At 46.5% G+C, this 20,979-nt stretch overlaps 1 protein-coding gene across 1 annotated transcript in view; it reads right to left on the bottom strand.

Moving 5' to 3' along the window:
- Positions 1-15,713: 15,713 nt before the first annotated feature.
- Positions 15,714-20,979, bottom strand: part of SND1 (staphylococcal nuclease and tudor domain containing 1) — a 524,029-nt gene continuing 518,763 nt past the window's right edge. Inside the window, exons 20-24 of the mRNA XM_044679610.1 lie at positions 20,053-20,122; positions 18,527-18,640; positions 18,080-18,283; positions 16,384-16,428; positions 15,714-16,298 (exon numbers count right to left, since the gene is read on the bottom strand). Of these exons, the coding sequence (XP_044535545.1) occupies positions 16,233-16,298; positions 16,384-16,428; positions 18,080-18,283; positions 18,527-18,640; positions 20,053-20,122 (499 nt within the window). The 3' untranslated portion in view covers positions 15,714-16,232. The remainder of the gene's footprint in view (positions 16,299-16,383; positions 16,429-18,079; positions 18,284-18,526; positions 18,641-20,052; positions 20,123-20,979) is intronic.

Consider the following 20,979-nt stretch of genomic DNA (forward strand, 5'->3'; position numbering starts at 1 on the left):
CAGGAGGAGATTCTGTCCTAGCTCTCCTCACCCAGAGCCTGCCTTTCTGGATTTAAACCCCTTAGGTTGAGGCTGAGGAGACTTGGGGAATGGGGTGGAGAGAGAAGGGGGAGAGCAGCAAGCTCTCGCTGTGGCTTAGTCTGAGGGGCTGTGATCTTTTATGCCTAAGTCTGTATGACTTCTGATGCTACGCTGGATCAAAATGATGTTGCCATTCCTCCTCGGGTCTCAGTCTTTCTCTGGGGTGGGGATGGGGGAGGGCAATGGAGGTGCTGAATGAGGCTGAACAAGGCTTCGGGCTGTCTAGCTCCCAGTAGACCGATTCTGCGGGCTAGCTGGGGTTCTTTATCCTAAGGCACCATTAACCTCTCCGAATGTGAATGTGAGAGGTCCTGAAGGCATGTGTGTCTGGTGGAAGGGCTATTTCTTTCCAGGAGCATTTCAGAATAATGAAATAGTTGCTTGGGGAACCGGCAATTATATCAGTCTCCAGTTTGGCTGGGGGATGGGGGGATGCCTCTTCTGGGTGTCCCCCTTCTCATTCACCACCAATGAGGTCCTATGAGGGCTGTGCCCTAGAGGGAGGATTATCCCCTCCATCCCTCTTCTAGCTCTGGGCAGGGCTACTGGCAGTGGGTTCCCCACCCCCTCCTCCCCAGCCTCATAGCCTGAGCTGCGAATGATTCCCAGGAACAGAACAGAGCCAAGGAGAGCCAGCAGCCTGGGTATCTGCTGGCTAATTGGCATTGTGAAGGAGCCAGTGACCTCAGGACCCTTTGTAGGTGTCTGTTTTCCCCACCTCTGCGAGTAGCCGCCCACCCAGCAGGACATTGATCCTCAGGGCTCTCCCCATGCAATTGGCCCACCCCAATCGCCCCCATTTCAGCCTCTTGTCTTGACCCTCCCCCATCATCAGAGGCTTCTTACCATCCATTTGATGCTACAGGTTATCAGGCTCGCCAATCAGAAGAGCAGCTCTTCTGACATGGGGACGGGCAGCATTTTACGCTCGGAGTCATGCGTTTCCCCCTTCCTTGCGTATCTAAGGCTGTAAGTGTGGGCAGCTGGAGGAGGCTGTGTTTGAGTCTGGGAGAGGCATATCCGGCCCCACTCCTGTGCCTTTTCTACGGTTCACCGAGTGCCGTCCTCCCGCTGCTGTTTGGCGGGGAGCCCGGTGCCCAGGTCTGTGCACATGTCGATGACCTGGCAGGCAGACCTCGGCCCCATGCTGCTTGTCCAGGTGGGACTGAAACCTCTGACCCGAGAGGGAGCTAGCGAGGCTGAGCTCGCCACTGGCGCTCTCCATCCCCAAAGGGCCAGGGAAAGAGAGCTTGGAGCTCTCCCAAGGGGACGGCCAGAAGCGCGGCCAAGTTCCTGTCAAGAGCTCCCCTGCCACCCAGGACCCTGCTCATCCCTGCTCCCCTCAGCCCGGGCAGGAGAGAAACCCAGGGGGTGCCAGGAGCAGGGGCACCCTCGCCCCCAATTCCTCTCCAGGCAAGTTCTTCTCCCTCAATGCTCACAGCAAACAGATCTGGTCCGTGCCCACAGCTGGGCTGTTTGCATCGTGCCTCTCTGAGGCAAATCTTTTCTAAGTTTTGCTAAAAATAAAATAAAATAAAACCTAATCTTCTTAACAGTTACTTACTCAACATCTCTCTATTTGATGTGAATTTGTCTGCCCAGGCAAGCACGGCAGGGAGCTTAATTTTGGATCCTGGAAACATTCTAGCGGGCAGCCTCTTGTGAAGAGAGCGCTCTCTCCCCATCCAGGCAGGAACCTGGGTTCAGATCTTGCCTCTGACACAGACTAGGTGATTTCAGCCAAGTCATTAAACATCTCAGTTCCCTGAGGAGACACTTGAAGTTGCAGAAAAGGGGCTGCTTTGTATTGATGGAGAACGTTGTCCACGAAGATGAAAGCCGAGTCCAGTTCCCATTAGACACCATAAATTATGCGTCTCAAATTGGAAGGGGCCTTAAGAGAGCATTTAGTCTAAGAGTTATTAGCTGTTTTTGTGACATGGACCCTTGGGCAGTCTGGAGAAGCCTACAGATTGGATATTTATATAAACCCATGTAAAGCTATTAAATCTATTTATAGAAATCTACATAAATAGATTTATATAAGCAACACAAACACTTTAAGTCTATTAAAAGAAGTATAGTATATATATTTATAAGTAAAATAATGAATTATATTAATTTTATGATAAATATATTAAATTGATAAGCAAATGCACATAATTAAGGACTTAAGATTACAAAGGAAATAAATTATATTGAAATTCAGTTATCAAAAGATTTTTTATGATCCAAGTTCCAGGGTTAAGAACTCTTGAACTAGTCCAATTCCTTGATTTTATAGATGAAGAAACTGAGTCATTGAGAGAAGGGAAATGACTTGTCTAATGCCACACCATGAATGAGATGGTTGGTTTACTCTAGGGAGTACAAAGTGCACCAATCAGGGTGGACTTCAATTTGCAGGCTAAATGGCCACTTGTTGGGATGATTTAAGGGGAAATCCCTGATCAGTTATGGGCTCAACAGATAGGCTCTGTGGAACCTTCTAACTCTAGTCTGGGATTGTAAGTAAGTCTGAAACATCAGATAGTGGAAGCTACATCCAAGCTAGGACTGTGTCTCCCTCATTTTATTCCCTGAAGTGTCTTACAGAGGACCTTAATATGCATAGTAAACACTCAGATATGTGTGGAATGAAAAATCAAGCCTTAACCACCCTGTGCTTAGGTTAGGGCTTTACATCATCAGTCTGAGATCCTGCTATTTCCAGGATGAAATGGGTTGCAGTGAGGCAGGCTAGAGACTAGACTAGCCAGCTTCCCAGTTTCTCAGGCTGGTCTTCACAGAATGATTTCATTATTTCCTGTAGATTGAGTTCCCAGAGTATCAGCCATCCCTATAATCAAATCTGAATACAGTAAACAATACATTCCGCAGGCAAACATAAATGATTTTTGGATTATCCATATTTCTGCCTTCATTCTCCTTCCCCTTAACACAAATAAATGGAGAACTAAAGAAAAGAATATTTTTTCCTTCCAGATCTCGGTTGTTATTGTGCTGAGGATCATTACACTTCCACTCCAGTTAGGTATGTGTTCTGGGAACTTTGAAGCACTGACTACCAAGCTGGAGAGATGCTGAGTAGGAACCTGGCTAAGGATTCTGTTTGCCATGTGAGGACTCACCTAGATGAGTGTGGAGAGACCATCACCAGAAGGATGGCCACAACCACTCACAGCTAAGTAATTAATGATGACATGGAAAGGTTGCTCTCTGGGTGGTAGAGGAAGGGGTGCCCACACCAATAAAATCAGGAATCTTTTGAAGTAAAACTGATTTTCTGTGGTCCTAGTTGGGGTTTTCTTGGAAAAAATATTGGAATGGTTTGCTGTTCCCTTGTCCATTTCATTTTACAGATGAAGAAACTGAGGCAAACAGTACCTTGTCCAGGGTTGTGCTGCTAAGATGCGTCTGAGGCTGGATCAGGCCATGTCTTCTTGACTCTGAGCCTGGCAGTCTATCTACTGTGCCACTTAGCTGCCCACATATGTAGAAGTATGTCTAGTTTATATCTATATATAGTATATCTAATTAGAGAGAATTTGAGGATGAGGCTTGCCCAGAGGAGCATGGGAGCTGGTCCTGGAGATGAGGAAAGATTCTGCTTTAGGTAGGGCAAGATTTCTTACTCGGGAGTCCATGGACTGAAGATGAGGTGAAGGGAGGTGTCTGTGAAATTGGATGGAAAAAAATCAAATCTTTATTTTAATTAGCCTTTAGTGAAATTTAGTATTTATTTTAATTATGAATAAAAAACTGACTATTTTGAGAAAGGATCTATAGGTTTCACCTGACTGCTGAAAAAATCCATGATACAAAAAAAAGGTTGAGTCCCTGATATAAGGGTTAGGACAGAGAGGAAATTGGAACTGAAGTCCCTCTCTTCCACCTTAGAGCCAATGGTTCCCAATTACCTCTAAGAGCAAATGAGGACGTCTGTTTAGTATTTAAAGCTCTTTATGACCTTCCCCCTTCCCATCTTTTCAGTCTTCTTATGCACTGCTTCCCTCTCTGCATATTCAAACAGAACTATACTGGCCTTCTTGCTGTTCTTCACACCCAGTGCCCCATCTCTGTTCTTTGTACTTTTACATTGTCTGTCCTGCATGCTCGGGGGATGCTCTCCTTCCTGATGCCAGCCTCTTAGAACCTCTGCTGTCCTGGATGCAGTTCAAATGCCACCTTCTGCAGGAGGAAGATTTTCCTGGCCTCCCTAGCTGCTAGCATTGTTCCTTCTAACTATTCTGTCTGTATATCTTTTATATGTATGTATATATATTTTATGTACGTGGAATCTCCTCTTTCCCCCTTGCTTTTTCCCTTATATCCTTAGCACTTAGCACAGTGCCTAGCACATGGCAATTACTTAATAAATGCCTTTTAATTGATTGATTAATTGATTGCCCTCTATAGAATTGAGGCCACTTGTTCTCTGAATTGCAACAACATTAATTCTGTGCCCAGAGGCCTGGAATAACTACTGAACTGTGGTGATGGGTTGTCATGATCAGGAGAGGCTAAAATCATTCAACCAATGGGGTTAGGGAAAGCTATATCTCCTGTGACCCTTGGTGCTGACACTTCCCAGCTAGGATCTCTTGGACATCTGGGTTTGTTCAGGTCCCTAGAACAATTAGGGACATCTCATAGTGGGGTGGCAGCTCTAGATAGTCTCATGCAGATGGAGTAATGTGGGACTCCACTTACTTCTGTCCTATGAAACACATGGTTAGTTTCTGACAACTGAAAAATAAAATAAATCCCATACATCCTGGAACTGAGGACTCATTCATGATACCATGAGAAGTCCTTGTGTCCATGGGTTTATACTCGCTCGGAATAGTGAAGAGAGGTGTGTTGTGAACAGCTAATGAAATCTCGAAGGTGCAAGATAGAGGCATACATAGGGTCTAGAGTGAGGGAGGGGATGGTCCCACTATATTCTGCAATATTTGGAAAATTATGTTCTGCTCCGAGAGTGAATCCAAAGGAAGGTGACCAAGATGATGAGGAGACTAGGGATAGTGCCATATTGGTAAGGATCAGTCAAAGGAACTGGAAATGTTTAGCTTTGATAAGAATTCTGTGAAAGAGAATTCTTTACTTTATTGTCTATCCTGAGTTAACACTAATTTAAGTACCCCTACTTAGTACCTCACTTGACTGAAGACAGGATTAACTCCCCATTGTCTACTTTTGAATTGAATCAACAAAAATTAAACACCCTACTTAGTACTAGATGAGAAGCTAGCAAGGTACTTAAAGAATTCACACCCTTAGAAATTCAATTAAATCAGGAAATTGCAAACCTTTTTGATGAGAATTTAATCTTCAGAAGGTGAGAAGTCGATCCTACAGACACTGCCCCTTGGGCAGTGCTAGACAGTTCGGAAACTCTGATTGGTCCCTATGAAGAGGGGAAGGGACAAGAAATTACCATAAAAAGCAAGCCCAAAACTCCTTCAGGGCAGATTGTATTTGAGAAGATAGTCTGAAGAGACTGTCTTTTGAAGATAGTCTTAGGTCAGTGATGGGCAAACTTTTTAAAGAGGGGGCCAAAGGAAAGGAAATGCTCATCTGTCAGTCTGTTTCTAAGGCAACTCTTTAGAAGTTTCATTGTATTGTATCCTACTCATTGTATTTGTCAGATTAGGAATAATGTCTCTCAGCTAGATAGAACATTTCAGGGGGCCACATTTTTGCCCATCACTGTCTTAGTCTTCAAGACAGCTTAGCTGGAGACTATGGCTTGGATCATGGGCTTGGAGCTTGGGTTCTACTTGGACTCTGAATTTTGGATTACTTCATTGGGTGAGTAAAAGGCTGACCCCTTTCCTAGCTTCTGGAGAGACTAGCTCCTATCTTGGAGGAGGCTATGTGGTTACTCACTACCAGCTTTCCTGGTTGAGAGCAAATTAATCTCTGCCTGGATTAAGCAGACCCAGAGCAAAACATTTAGGTTGGTAGGATATCCCCCTCACATTTCTCTTCTTTATTGTTTCCTCTCTGTTTGAAAATAAATTTCTGACTCAAGATATAAATACTGCTGATCGCATAATTTCATGTAATCGTCGTCCAACCATTAATTTTAACCTTTACAATTCTTAGGAGGAAGATGGGAGCTATCTTTTGAGTAACTGAAAGACTGATTTGGAAGAATTTAATACATTATGCTTGGCCCTAGAAGGTACAACCAATAGCAATGAGTAGAAATTATAGATAAGTGGATTTTTGTGGTTGATGGAAACATAAGCTTCTCACCAATGAGAACTGTCTGAAAGAGGAATGGGCCAAAAGGTCATCAGGTAGGAAATGGATGTCCATGTGTCAGAGAGATAGGATAGGGAAAAGTTCCTGTTCAGGTCTGTGAAATCTTACATTTGGACTGAAAATCAATCTCCCAAGTGGAAAAGTGGAAAGATGAAGCAAGATAGAAATTTGTTTGAAAAGAGACCTGAGGGTTCTTAAGTGCTATGGCAAATATAAAAGCTCATGTGGTTTCAGACTGGATCAGGTGGTAGTATCCAAGATGATGGAGATGATAATCCTGCTATGGTATTCTGTCACACTCAGACTGTATCGAGGGCATTATCTCCAGACCTTTAAGAAGGACATTGATAAGCTGGAGGGCTTCCAGGGGAGGGCAACCAAGATGATGAAGGACTTTCATATTATGCTATTATGAGAACTGGTTGAAGATGCAGCAGCAGCATGATAGCTATTTTAAAGGCTAGCATGGGGAGGAGGGATTTGGCTTATTCTTCTTGGCTTCAGAGGCCAGAGCCAGGACTAATGGGTTCCACAGAGTGAGATTTCGGGTTGGTACAAGTTAACAAAACTTCCTTATAATTGGAGCTGTTCAAAAGTGGAATGGATGTGTGGGCTCTCTCAACTGGAGGTTTTCAAGCAAAGGCTGAATGATCTCTTGTTGGGTGTGTCGAGATTTGTGTTCAGATACAGGATGGACTAGCTGGTCCTTGAAGTCACCTCCTACTCTGAGATCCTGTGACTTGATGATGACATCTGATGGTCTCTCTAACTCAGATTTCATGAGGAAGTGATTGGTTGTATGAAATGCATTTTTCGTCTCTTTCTTAGCTTTGAAGGACAAAAAAGTTATCTGAGATACAATCATGGTTGGAACAGAGATTAAAGTCACAAGTTTGGCTCTGAATGGCCTTATTAGCTTTATCCAATTCTAGGGCCCTATGCTTCACCCCTAACCCCAGTTAGTTATCTTAGAAGAGAGTTTCCTTGATAATAAGAACTTGAGTTGCAGGTTGATTTACTCATAGGATCACTGATTTAGAGCTGGAGGGACCTTGGATGACGTCCGGACCAACCTCATTTTGTAGATTAAGAAACTGAGGCATAGAGACTTTAAATGATTTGCTGCAAACCACATAGCTAATATTGTGTGGCAGAATCAGAGTTCCCTTTCCCTCTCCTCATTTCCATCAGCTGGGATTAGTTTTCCCTTAAAAGCAACAAAGCTATCCCTGGGACTTGATTGGTTCAGGCTTCCTGGACACCAAAAGGCATTAAAAGTACCACCTCTGTGGAGCCTGGGCCCCTCTAAAAACTCAGGGGATTTCTGAAGACCATAAAGAGCCTCCATCTCCTGACCTGTTTAACAATGGGCTTCCAGAAGGAGATAAGGAGGACTGAATCCTGTGGACTCGGGTACTCCATGTTATATCCAGATTTGACTGTGTCTTTATTCAACTTTGTCCTTGCCTTTCCTAGGCATTGGTGAACCTCTACTCCTCCCCGTGCTCAGGACTCTAACAGAGACCCTCCCACATCTCAGTTCATTGTAATAATGCCCTTTCCTGAAGGCCCACCTCATGTGCCAACCTTTTCTGTGAAACACTCCCTGATGGCTCCCTGCCTCCAAGTATTCTTCGATCTCTCCTCTTTTTGATCTTCCTTATGCACGTGTCACATCCTAGCTTGTAGCATGGTCTTATACACCAATGATCCCCTCATTACATTCTTAGCACTGTGAGGGAATTTCTTTTTGTGTGTCCGGAGCCTCATAGAGGGTTTTACACATAGTGCTTAATACATATTATGGTGGTAAGGTATTGATCGTCTCATTCAGCCCTGATTTGATCATAGAATCATAGCTGTAGAGCTAGAAGGAACAGTAGAGGCTAAAAGTCCAATGCTTTCTTTTTATAGATGAGAAACCTGAGGCTGAGAGAGGTCAGGTAAGTTGCCTGGGGTCACGCAGTTAGCATGAGTGTGAGGGAGGATTTGAATTCAGGTCTTCTTGATTCTAAGGGTGACCCTGCTTCCACTGGACCATCTAGCCAATTTTAAAGCTTGGTGATTTATACCACCTATGCCTAGCCCACAGAGATTGGAACCATTTCTGCAATTTCATTAGTCCTGGAGTCTGAGTGAGGAAATTCCTTCTACTAATGCGGGTCAGCACTTCTGAAACTTGCATTCTTAGAGCAGGGGTTCCTACATTTTGTCGTGTCAAGGATTTCTTTCATAGTTTGCAGAGGTTGTGGACCTCTTCTCAGAATCTTCTTAAATGCATAAAATACAGTCCTTGGTAAAGGAAAACAATGAAATTGAAATAGTTACAAGAATACTTAAAAAAAAGTTTATGTAGGTCCCTGAGTTAAGAAGAGAGTAGTCACGAGCACTGAGATTTGAACCCAGATCTTCCGGGCACCAAGGTTAGCTCTCTGTCTACTACCCCTCATTGGCCCTAAGCCTTGCACGTAGTAGACTCATTGATTAATTGAATTAATAATATAAAAAAGAGGCACTTTTATTAGTATGGTGCTAATTGCAGCTTGACAATTCACTGCTTCAAATCTCAATTCATATCTTCTCCCATCACCAACCATTTAATTGTTTTGATTTTTGAAATGAGAAGAAGAGCAATAGATCTTCTAGAAGGGAATGCATATCCGATTCTGACCAGGCTAGTGAATATCTGACATCCTGTAGAGCTTACTTATTTAACAACCCCAATCACATGAATGAGGGAGGAAGAGAATCTTAATTGCAAAATGTCAGGAAACAATTGTCAAAAATTGTTTCTACATGTAATTGGAAAAAAAAAGCAAAATTTAATAAAATTAAAAAAAAAAACCCACGGCCACAACACAACAAAAGGAATGAAAATGGAAATCATAGAATGGGAAGGACTCCGAAGAGCACCTAATTCAATCCTTTTATTTCACAGATAAGGAAAGTGAGGCCTGGAGAATTTCGGTGACTTGGCTATTATTGTGGTTTAAGAGAAGCTAGGGGAAAAGCTTCAGAAGAATTGCAGAATGAAGCAGCACTAGAAATATAATAAATGAAGTGATTAATTCTCTGATCATATCTATCATCCTGCTGAGCTTAAGGACAATTCAGAGTCAATGAGAAAAAAAAAATCCTCCAAGGAATTAAAAGGAAAATACAAGTACATTAAAACACACACACACACACACACATACACACACACACACACACAATTTAGGAGGAATGGAATATAAATAAAAGATGTCAGGAGAAGAGATTTTTGTCAGTGACTTGGATAAAGGCAGAGATGGCATGTTTATCAAATTGGCAAATGACACAAAGCAGCAAGAGATAAAACCTAAAAAGAACTCCATTTCAGATGAGAACATTGGGCCAAATATTTCAAATGGATCTGTCATCTCGATGACATGGCTATTCCCTCCAGGAATGCACGCTGTAACCCTTCTGCGGCTGTCCATCGTGGGCATTCTTGTCCACATCCTCTCCCAAGCTGGACCCAGGGTGCAAACCCAAAGGACGAGCCATTCCTCTTTTCCACGGATACCAGGGGAGAACTCGGGCCACGCTTAGGGGTGCGCTGCTAAATGTTTAATAAACAGCTCTTAAAAAAGATGCAGGATGCTCTTTAAATTTAATCTGGATTAACAACATACCCTCTCACTTTCTTAAGTTTAGACTTAGATGAATCAAGGTCCGATTTGCAGTGCTTGTTGATTCCTGAGGTGTGGATCCTCAGTGAAAACCCCCCAAATCTGCTCTCCTCGAGCTGGTAGGTATAAGCTGCTCTGCGCACACCATTGGCTAAAGCAGCTCCTTCGGCGTGACCAAAGCTAATGAGATGAGATTTAGGGAGGGTAAACGTCTCCCCGAGTTGGGGTCAGTCGGCTTCCCTGTGAAACGGTGGCTGGAGGTGTCGATGCAGAGGGGAGGCCTCAAAAAGAGGATGCTTTTCAGAACTACAAAACTGAATAAGAGTTAACTAACTAGTACAATCTGGTAGGCAAAAGAGCGAATGCAGTCTTAGGCGGCGTTAAGGGAGGCCTCTTGTCCAGGGAGGAAGGTCATGGCTTATTGTTCTCAGCTGTGTTGAGATCACAATCACTTTTGGGGGGTTCCATTTTAGGAGAGGCCTCCATTAGCTCGAAGTATCAAGAGTAGGACGGAGAAGGGCCTCCAGATCATGCCACATGGCGGTCATGAAGAGGAGGAACGAGCTGTTCTTCAATTTCTTTTTCATTCTTCGACTTCCTTTTTAATTTCTGTTTTTTCCCCTCTGCCCCTTAAAAACGAATAAGCTCTTTGATATGTTAAATATTTACTAGCTGGTCCTAGAATTAGAGCCAGAGCTGGGCATGGGGGAGTTCCAGTGGTGAAGTTCTGCTGCTTATCTTCCCATTTCCATTATGGATACTGAGGTAGGTGATGGACAAAGGCACAAATTGAGATTGGGGGCAGTGAAATGACCCATCCCACCTGACACAAGAAACTGGGATGCTAAGCCTAGAGGAGAGAAGACTGGTGGGGGGGTGGGAAGGGTGTGGAAGAGGGACTGAGCTTGTTCTGTTTGACTCTTGAAGATGAGTGAAGAAATATGAATGGAAGCTGCAGAAGTGGATTTCTTTAGTGGGTAATGGGTTCTTCATTCCCTGCTGAAGTCTTGAAGCAGAAGACAGAATAGATTACTTGTTGGATTCATAGAAGAGATTCTTATTTGACTTTTTTTTTTTTTAATTTTAAACCCTTAACTTCTGTGTATTGACTTGTAGGTGGAAGATTGGTAAGGGTAGGCAATGGGGGTCAAGTGACTTGCCCAGGGTCACACAGCTGGGAAGTGTCTGAGGCCGGACTTGAACCTAGGACCTCCTGTCTCTAGGCCTGACTCTCACTCCACTGAGCTACCCAGCTGCCCTCCCTTTGACTTTTTAAGATTTAATGACTTAATTAATCTTATGACAAAGTTGGGATTGGAACCCAGGTCTCGGCTCTTCCCATTGGCCTATACCCTTTCTCCAAACTAGGATAACTTCTGAAATTATCCTATCCCTTCTTGCTAAACTATAATCTCTGATTATGGAAGCCCCATGAACTGAAACTGAAACCCTTGGTTGTATGGTACACGGGACGGAGCCTCACAAGAAGGGTGCTCGAGGAGGGAAAGATCTGCATCTATTTTCCCTAACTCAGGCCTGGTTTAGCAAAGTGGCCCAATGAGCAGAAGAGGTGGCTAGAGAAGAGACCAGACCGGCAAGGGTGACGAGACGAGTCCATGGAGACTCCTGCCATCTTTTCCCCACCTGCCAGCAGTCATCCTGCCCCAGAAAGGGTGGCGTGTGGGCACCTAGCACGCCTCCTCAGGCTGGCGGCCAATAGTGTGTAAATATTATTACACTCCCACTCTTCTGAAGGATGTTAATTATTAAAACACATGCCACCCAGGGCCATACACTGTAATTAGGTTCAAATTAAATTAGTATCCCCTGTAATTAGCATATCAATAACAACTCTTGAGACACAAGGCCCCCTACTCCTCCCTAGCTAAGAAGAGGGTTCTATTACCTCTCTTCCCAGCTCAGAAATAATCAAACCAATAAATAACTTGGTGTCAGCACAGGGGATGGAAAGTCACATAAACACTTCCCTCCCTCTTCTCTGTACTGTTGCACCATACTAGAGAGTAGAAGAGGGGAAGGGCTCAAAAGAAATCCCCCAGATGTGATAGAAAACCCTGGCTCAGGTTGGGGGGAGAGGGAGGAAGGTAGGTAGATTTGGAAAAAGAAAGGAATTTTTTCTGGGAGGAGAATTCCCAGGGCACTGTGCACAGAATTGTATTCTTCCTTTAAAGCCCAGTGATAGAGTCTTCTCGATAAAGATATCCATACTCTGTTAGCCCACACGGATCTCTGTCCATGTACATCATAGTCACTTCAATATACTGAAACAAATTCCAGCACTGTCTTCTCTACCTGTTTGGCAGTCATACACAACTACGACAGTCTGCGGTTGCTTAACTCTTCTTGCATTTCTTGTTTTCCCATGTAGACAGAGGGCAGGACGTCCGTCCCCCACGGCTCCAGTCTTTGTTTCTCTAGCAAAGCACTTACCTTAATCATTTTCTCCGCGGCAGAGGAGGGCTGAGCCAAAATAAGCTGGGGACGTGTTGTTAGTTATCTGATTTATAAATAGTCCTCTAGTCCCCCAACTCCATTCATTCCTGATTCCAATAGAGTAGCTTTTAAAAGGGATGGGGTACGTGTTTGCAGCGTGTGGTAGTAAGCGCAGGAAGGCGCCACATTAGTTGCACCCCCCATTCTGAATCAGAAAAAAGGACCAGTCAGGAATCATAAGCCTTTTGTGCCTGAGACAACACTGGACAAGTGATGGATGAATGCTGAGCAGGCGACTAGATGCTGGTGAGATATGGAAAGTACTGAATGTTGATTGAACAAGAAATGATGACCTGCTTGTTATTCTTTCTTGCTTTACTGTGCCTGCAGTTGGAAATGTGGGGAGCTCAAAGGCTTGGTGCTGAGTCCACTAAGACCTCACCAGATCTGAAATGCATCTATAATCTGAATGCGTCTGTCCCTCTCTGTACGGGACACCCCTGGGCGTGCTCCAACCTGGGACGTTTTGAGATGTAGACGTGAAAATATCGTGACTAAGTGCAGCCTAGTGCCCAGGGCTCCAGACCTTTGGCCCAAATTCCTCCACTTTTCATCACTCAGTCAATAAGTCAGTTATGAAGAGCTTACTATGTGCCAGGCACTGTGCTAAGTTCTGGAGCTACAAAGGCGAAAGAGAGATCTGCTTTTAAGGAACTCTGTTTCATAACAGGAAGCTGGAAGTAGTTGTCCCAACCAACTGGTACCTCCTGTCCTTTGACGAGCAAATTTGTGCCTTTTGCTCCCCTAATCCCAATGATTCAGAGTTGGCATCTCCCAAGGTGAACTCTCTCCATAGTTTTAATCGTCTTAATTCTACCTTTTCTCAGTACTTTCCTTAAGCAACTTGGAACATTTGCTTTATCATGAAAAACAAAACTTCATCCCATCTCTTCTTTTCACATGCTTTTCCTCTCCTCCTCAGAGAAGACTGATCCCTTTCAGGAAGACATTGTTTCTGTCTACTCTCTAGTATCTGCTGCTCCACTCCTATGCCCTGGGCTGGAGGAAGAGATGGCACCCGCTTTCCATCCTCTGCTAATGTTACTCAGCAATTTCCTTGAAGGTTCATGCTCTTTGTACAGTTCTATTCAGATCCTTGTAATTTCTTTCCTTCATTCCTCTCTGGGCTCTCTGTTCCTCACTCTCTAGACTCTTTTTTTAACCCTTAACTTCTGTGTATTGGCTCCAGAAGAGTGTTAAGGGTGGGCAATGGGGGTCAAGTGACTTGCCCAGGGTCACACAGCTGGGAAGTGTCTGAGGCTGGATTTGAACCTAGGACCTCCCGTCTCTAGGCCTGACTCTCAATCCACTGAGCTACCCAGTTGCCCCCTCTAGACATTTTTTGTCCACTGTGATGACCCAATAGCCTTCTTACTCTAGAAAATCACTCTGTCACACAGGCCCTCCTGCCGATTGGTGGGTTTGTCTTAGAGCTGTCATTTTAAGAAAAATTAATCCATTTTAAGGAAGCCATGTTCATGTCTTCATTCCTCTCTGGGCACCACTACCAAGCCTCTAGGCTCACCAGTCTTTATCCTGAAGGCTCACTCCATTCGGGCAGCCTTCTCACCCTCAGGTTCTTTTTTTCTGATGGGCATGTTTCTCCTGGAGTGTCCAATTTAAAGAAAGTGACCAGGCCAGTCACATTCACTCATCTCCCTTCTCCTCTTTTCAGTTTTCGTGTATTCTTTCCCCAGTGGACAGTAAGCTTCTTGAGGGCAGGGGCTGTTTGGCTTGTATTTGCATTCCCAGTGCTCAGCACAGTGGCCGGTACATAGTAAGCTCTCAATAGGGTGTTGACTTAACTTGTAGTCTAAAAATTCCCAGTCATTATATCACCTTTTCATGAAGTTCATTACCTGGCTCAGGCTCTCCCTCTAAAACCTACTGTTATTATCTCCTCCAGCATCCTGGCCTACCGGTTTATAAACCTCCCCAGCCTCCATTGATACCGTAGCCACCCACAGGAATGATCTGCCAGATCTCACCTCACTTCTAACGGTGCCATTGCCATGATTTTGAACTTTGAACCTCTCCCCTTTCTTCTGCCTCATATCTCCTTAAATCCTCTTCTCCATCCTCACGCCAATCTTCAGTCCCTACTTTGGCCTCTCATAGACTATAGTGAACCAACTGTAAATTGTCTTTTATCCATGACTTCCTTGCCCTTACCACCCAAATTGGATCACTGTGGCTCACACCCTGACTCTTCAAACCCAGCCCAGCCCTTGACTCTGCTGTCCTTTCAAGCTATAGCTTTGCTTGTTGCTCCTTCTTTTCACTGTCACCCCCCCCCCCAAATAGCGTGTCTTCATTGCCTCCACCTCACTCTCTGCTTCTTTCTTGACATCACATATTCCCTTCCCGGCCCCTCGTAATCCCTTTCAATCTAAGGCAAATGATGCTGCTCTACGTGGCCTGCGCCGGCGGATTGCTCCTCCATCATCCCTGCTCTGTCTCATTCTCTCCCGTCTACTGGCTGCTTCCCTCCTGCCTATACACATGCCCATGTTTTCCTCATCTTCCAAAACTTCTCCCTTGACCTACTGTCTCCCACCTTTCTGTCCTTTGGGGGTTAAATCAGAATCGGTGCTTCCACCCCTCCCCCTTAACCCGTTAGAGTCCGGCTCCTGCCCTTACTCAGGGGCTCTCCACAGTTACGATGGCTCTCTTTATTGCTAATGGCTTTTTCTCAGGCTTTCTCCTTCTTTACCTCTGCGCAGCCTTTGACACCGTCCCTTCTTTTCCCAATACCAATCAAGGTTTGTTTCCCTTTTGCCTAGTGAGAAACCATTTTAAATGATCTGCACTAATTTGTCCTTATGGGTTTGGTGTAGCCTCCGAAAACAAGCCAAAAGGCACCAGCCAGCTAGCCGTCCGAAGTGCCTGCGGCCCAGGCTCAGAGCGATCCTCGCTCTTTTGGACCATCCCGCTGGCTGGGAGGCCACCATGTCTGCACTCCCACTGCCTCCGTGGCTCGGGGCGGCAGAGCTGACAGACAGGAGGAGGCCGCCCCTTCCGCCTCAGGGCTCTCGTGCTGTGCCTGCTGTGCGGCCTGCGGGACACCGTTTCTCTGCTTTGAGCTCTGAGGATGGAGCCAGAAGTTCCAGGAGTCCCCAGGCGAGCGCTCCTTCGAGGGGCGGCCGAGGGCGGCGACCCTGACCCCACAATGACGGACACGGCTGCCCATGGCGCTCTACTACTTTATTGGGTCTCGCAAGCTTTAAATACAGAATAGGGGCTGGCAATAGGGCAGGGAGGAGGGCGGAGGCTGCTGGCATGGAAGAATGGACAGATCAGAAGTAACGTAATCGGCTATCGGTCAGAACCGGGAGGCGCAAAGGGAGGGAGGCCGGGCGAAGGTAGGGTGCCACGCGGAGGCTACCTCAGACCGCGGCTCTCCCTGCCTCCCCTGCAGACAAAGTCTTTATTCCTGCTCATAGGCGAGTTGATTTGAAGACAATTAAAAAACACAAATCGGGTCAGGAGACCCCCGGAGGGCAGAGCCCATCGGCCCAGAGGGCAGCGCCCCCAGCCCCTGCCTAGGAATTGGGCCTCCCAGAGACGTTCCCATACCCTGAAGCAAAGCTGGACCCATCCTTCCCCCTCCCCCACCCCTTCCCAGGCCTGGGCTCTCGGGGGCGCCTTCCTCCCAGGTGGGGACAAGGTTTTAGTGTAAGCGAAGCCGGTGGGGGCGAGAGATGCTTTCTAGCGGCTGTAGCCAAACTCATCTGCGTCATCCGCTCGGAAGTCCCCGTAACGCCAGAGATTCAGCTGGAAGAAGGAAGGGAAAACACAACTGTTAGTCCGACGGGGCCACCCCACCACCCCCTTCCCCATCCCCTGGAGCAGGACTCACCCTGGCACTCTTGGCTGACTCCTGGGCATTCAGGTACTCTGTGATCTGCAAGGGTAAGAGCAGGGAGAAGGATGTCAGCAGAACTGTGCACCCCAAGAATTAGCCTGAGGGGCTCCCAGTATTGGGGTGGCGGCACCCTCCACCCTGAGAGGACGCTTGCATGCCTAGCCTGGAGAGGAGGAGACAAGGTTCAGGGAGGACCTGACAGCTGCCTGGGAGGTTTAAGGGATGTCACACAGAGAAAGGATTAAAATTGTCCCTTTGGCTCCAGAGGAGCAGAACCAGGGACAATGGGTTGGAAAGAGGAAAAAGCCTCCTCCCCGTTGGAGCCATGCCCTGAGGAGGCACTGGATCTCTCTCCCTTGGAGACCTTCAGACACAGGCTGGACAACCATGTGTGGACAGGGTACGGTAGGGACTTCCTTGTGTGTACAGGCTGGATTAGATGGCTACTGAAGTCCCTTCCAACTCTCCAATTTGGATTCTGTGGTTCTGGAGGGACTTCCAGAGGCCAGAGCAGGTGGGAGCAGTTCTGTTGCCAAAGGACCAGGAAAATGAACTTCTCCCTCATTCGAAGGGTCTTTAAAACTCGAACATGTCTCAGGCAGACTCACACTGCCCTTGAAAAAGCAGCTTTCCAGAGGATGGGTGGAGGAGCAGGGAGCAGGAGCAGCCGAGGCCCTTCCCAAAGTGGAAAGGCAGAGGTACAAAACGCTCCTGTTTTATAAACAGTGGTGTCTTGTTGCAAATGAAATATTGACTCTCACAATCAACAACATCGATCCCCAAACCAGCCACAAATAATTAGGAAGGACCAGGCCATCGGGAGAAAAACAGAGAAGGGGGAAAGGAGACACTGGAAGAAAAGAAAAGGTGGGTGAAATGGAGGGCCAGAAGGCAGTAAATGCCCCAAAGAACTATTATTCTCAAACTCTACTTCTCCACCTTCTGCAGACATTTGGGCCAAGGGCTGGGATAGAAAAGAAAGGTGCCTTCCTTTTTGTTGGGTGACAAGTTTTCTGTTTTGTGAGGAGAGGACTAGAAGGAACTTCCCATCTCTGATTTATCCTTGTAAAAAGGCACACTGTCTTGGCTGGGTGAAGCCTGTTCTGTCCTGTTGGTTGGTATGCCAAAGAAGCAGCCTCAGTTTCTTACAAAAGAATCTTCTCTGATAAGATGAGGGTTGGTAGGCATAGAAAAAATTTTGGGGTATGAATGAGATAGAAGACTCAGATATACAAGGTAATCATTTTCATCTTAGTGATAAAGAGGATCCTATCTCTGCATGGTGGAATAAAACAGTTATAGCAATCAGGGTAGATCTAGAAAGGTCTGTACAATGGGAACTGAAGTGCCTTGTCTCCTCATGAAAACAAAGAGGAAAGGGGCAAACCCAACTCTGGTCAGAGCTTTCTACTTGTGCCCTTTTCCTCAAGTGGTCACCCAGGGAAGACCTAAGGAGAAATCACCCAATTTAGTTTGCGCCTGAATTATTATACTGCGGCCAATTAATCTGAAAAGCAGCCTCTCCCCGCTGCTTTATCCACACACACACACTTCCCAAATCTTTTCTGTGGCTCCCCTGCTTCCTTCCCGCAGTGGTGGAGGGGAAGGCAAGGTATTTTAGCCTTCATTGGGAGAAAAGCAGAAGGACTTCAGGCCATACCATGAGCAGGTAGTTTCCCTAAAAACATACCACTTTCTGAAATTGTTTCTCCTTTCGAACCTCCACCATGACCAGCCCCTCTTTAACCAAGCCAAGTCCGACATCACTCTTGGAATCTGCAAACTGAAGGGTGACATGGGGGCAGCTGGGGCTCAGGTGTTCCACGTTGAGTAGGCACTGAGTGTTCTGGATGTCCCGAACCACACTGTCCACAGCATCTGTGCGGGCATCCTCCTGGGAAGTGGAATAGTTCGACAAAGAAGAGCAGTCTGGGCATCACTGACTGTGGCGATAGCCCTGCCCTCCCCACTTTTCCTCCTGCAATCATTGCTTCCCTTCACTATCTTTCCCACCTTGAGTGTGTGTGCGTGTGTGTGGGCACACCTGAGCCCATGTGCAGGCTAGTCCTGGAAACAGGCAGTGAAATATCTCTTCAGACATTTACTGCAGCACATTAAATGAAAGGTCTGCACTCACATCTTGTGGCACCTGGATGAAGGCAAAGGCATACTCTGTGGCTTGAGCTGGCAGCACTCGAGTGCTGAAGGCGGGGGGCAATGTACCCAAACGAGTTGATGGCAGGATCTCTCTCTGTGGGGCAAGCATCAGGAAGTTACACCTTCAGATCACATAACCCTCCAACCTCGGAACCTTCTCCGTATCCCGAGGCTCCCTTTTTCACAAATGACCTCTTCTTGACTGGTCTTTCGGCTTTTGTGAAAATGTGTGAATTCTCACTAACAGTCTCTGACTCTCTGCCTGGGAGAGATGAGGCTTTAGCCACAGCCGTAGGTTTTCCCAGTCGTCTAACCTTGGCAGGGCAGTATTCACCCTGGAGGGAAGTTAACACCAGGGACTCACTCCTTTTCACCCCCGGGCTTGGTGCCGGGGACACCCAGTGGTGCCTATTAAAATAATCATAGTGATAACGAGGCTCTAATTGCTATTTCCACTTCCTTCCAAAGACCTATGTTCTGGGAGACGGGTCCTCTGACTCTTGCGCTAGGCAGGGAGATGAAGGCGGGATCCGCAGTGGGCTGAGAAGGGGAATGGAGGGGAATGTCCCAGGAGTGCTCGGAGACCAGTGAGGATCTACTACAGACCAAGTGATATTTGGCTCCCCTTCTTTTTAGGACTTTGTTTTGTTCTCTGCACCCCATTACTGGACTGACCCCTGAGTGGTAAACAAGAAATAGCATGGGGTCGGTGTCAGAGCCCCAGCTGGGTTCCTTCTATTTCTTGCCATTATTTCTAGGATGCCCATGGTGTGACCTTCTTCTACCTGCTAGGCAGCTAAATTGTTCATGCTGGGTAATCTGACTACAGAGGATATAAAAGCTGCTTCTTATTCCTGCTTGTGGCCAAGGAAATGGGGAGATATGGGGATGTGGAACAGTTGTCATTCCAAACCTAAGGAACGAGGGCTGAAGCTTGGGGTTATGTGATGAATGTGGAAGACTTGACAAACTCCCAGGTTTTCTGAGAATACATCTACTCCCCCCCCCCCCCCACACACACTACCGACCTCTCTGTGCTCCCATCCTACATGGTAAGGAGCCATGGGAGGTATAAGAGGTCTCCCCGGAGAGGATGAAGGGCATTGGGTCAATTCCTCAGTTGGATTATATGAAGTGGTAGATTGTGGGGTGATGTACCTGCAGTGGGAGATAAGCCCAGGGGAGCCTATGGCTCTGATCACAGTATAATTCTCCTATCCCAGGGATTAATTAATTTGAAATCTCTGAACTTGTTTTAAAATATTTTGATGTATTTAAAAAACATGATTCAGAGAAGAGGTCCATGGTCTCCGTCAGACTGCCAGGGAGTCTATAACCTAATAAAAGTAGGAATCCTGGCCCTGGCCAACTTCTCAGAAGCATGGCCTGGTGTGTCCCAAGAGCACTGCAGTGGTGTTCACACTCCCTCACTCTGTAAGGTTTGTAAAACCCAGTGAGTCTGAGGGTCAGCATCACCTCGTCCTATGTCCCCAGGATGACACTCACATTGCCATAGTCGATGTAGAAGACGTGGACTTTGGCTGGAGACTCCACCTTTTCTACCCGTGCTCGGTACCTGCAATGACATCAAGCCACTGTTAAAGAAAGCAGCAGCCTCAGGTTGGGGAGAGATGGGGTCCCGGCTATTCGGACTATGAGATGGGGCTGCCCTGCACACAGCCTTTTTACTGCTATAATTTTGGTTGTCACCACTCCCTCACTCTAGAGAGATTCCTCCTATGGAATCTAGAGTAACCGGGGAAGCAAACGGGAGGGAGAATGGAATGCATGGAGCAGATTAATGTGTCCTCAGGGCATAAAGCAACAAGACTAATGACTAGATTGATGTCTGCTGTTTAAACCCAGCACACTAAACAGTAGCTGTAATTAGTCGGCAGATCTGTCTGGGAGGTTATAGCAGGGAACACATCCAAGTCACTTTTTCACCCTGGGAAAGGCCATGGGCCCTGCCCTCCAAGGCTCGCCTCATCTGACCCATTTCCAACGTCAGGGTGCTGGTCTCACTACCCCCAGATGACCTGGGGCCATCTCAAGGCTACATGCACTCCTCAACCCCTTTCCTGCTGTGTGAGTGTGGAACATGCCAGTTGGTTCGGTCTCATCAGGCCTTCCATAGGCTAGTTCCCCAGGGGAGTTGGTAGAATGCCACTTGCTTCTGCATTCAGGGAGCTGGCCAAGCTGCAGGGTGCTCTCCTATCCAAACTTGCCAACAGACTGCCCCCAAAGCTGGCCCCAGGTTGGCAGGGGGAAATCACGAGCAATGGAATATAAAACCATCAGTCAGAACAGCTGCCAGGGGAGTAGAATGATGTCATCATGCCACCTTAGAAAATCTACATGCCCAAGAGGGGTACCTTGGACCCATGCCTGTGGGTGGATCAGGTGCAGCTCCCTGGACACCTCCCCTACCCA

The sequence above is a fragment of the Gracilinanus agilis genome, chromosome 5 (assembly GCF_016433145.1).
Source record: "Gracilinanus agilis isolate LMUSP501 chromosome 5, AgileGrace, whole genome shotgun sequence".
In the NCBI taxonomy this organism is placed as follows: Eukaryota; Metazoa; Chordata; class Mammalia; order Didelphimorphia; family Didelphidae; genus Gracilinanus; species Gracilinanus agilis.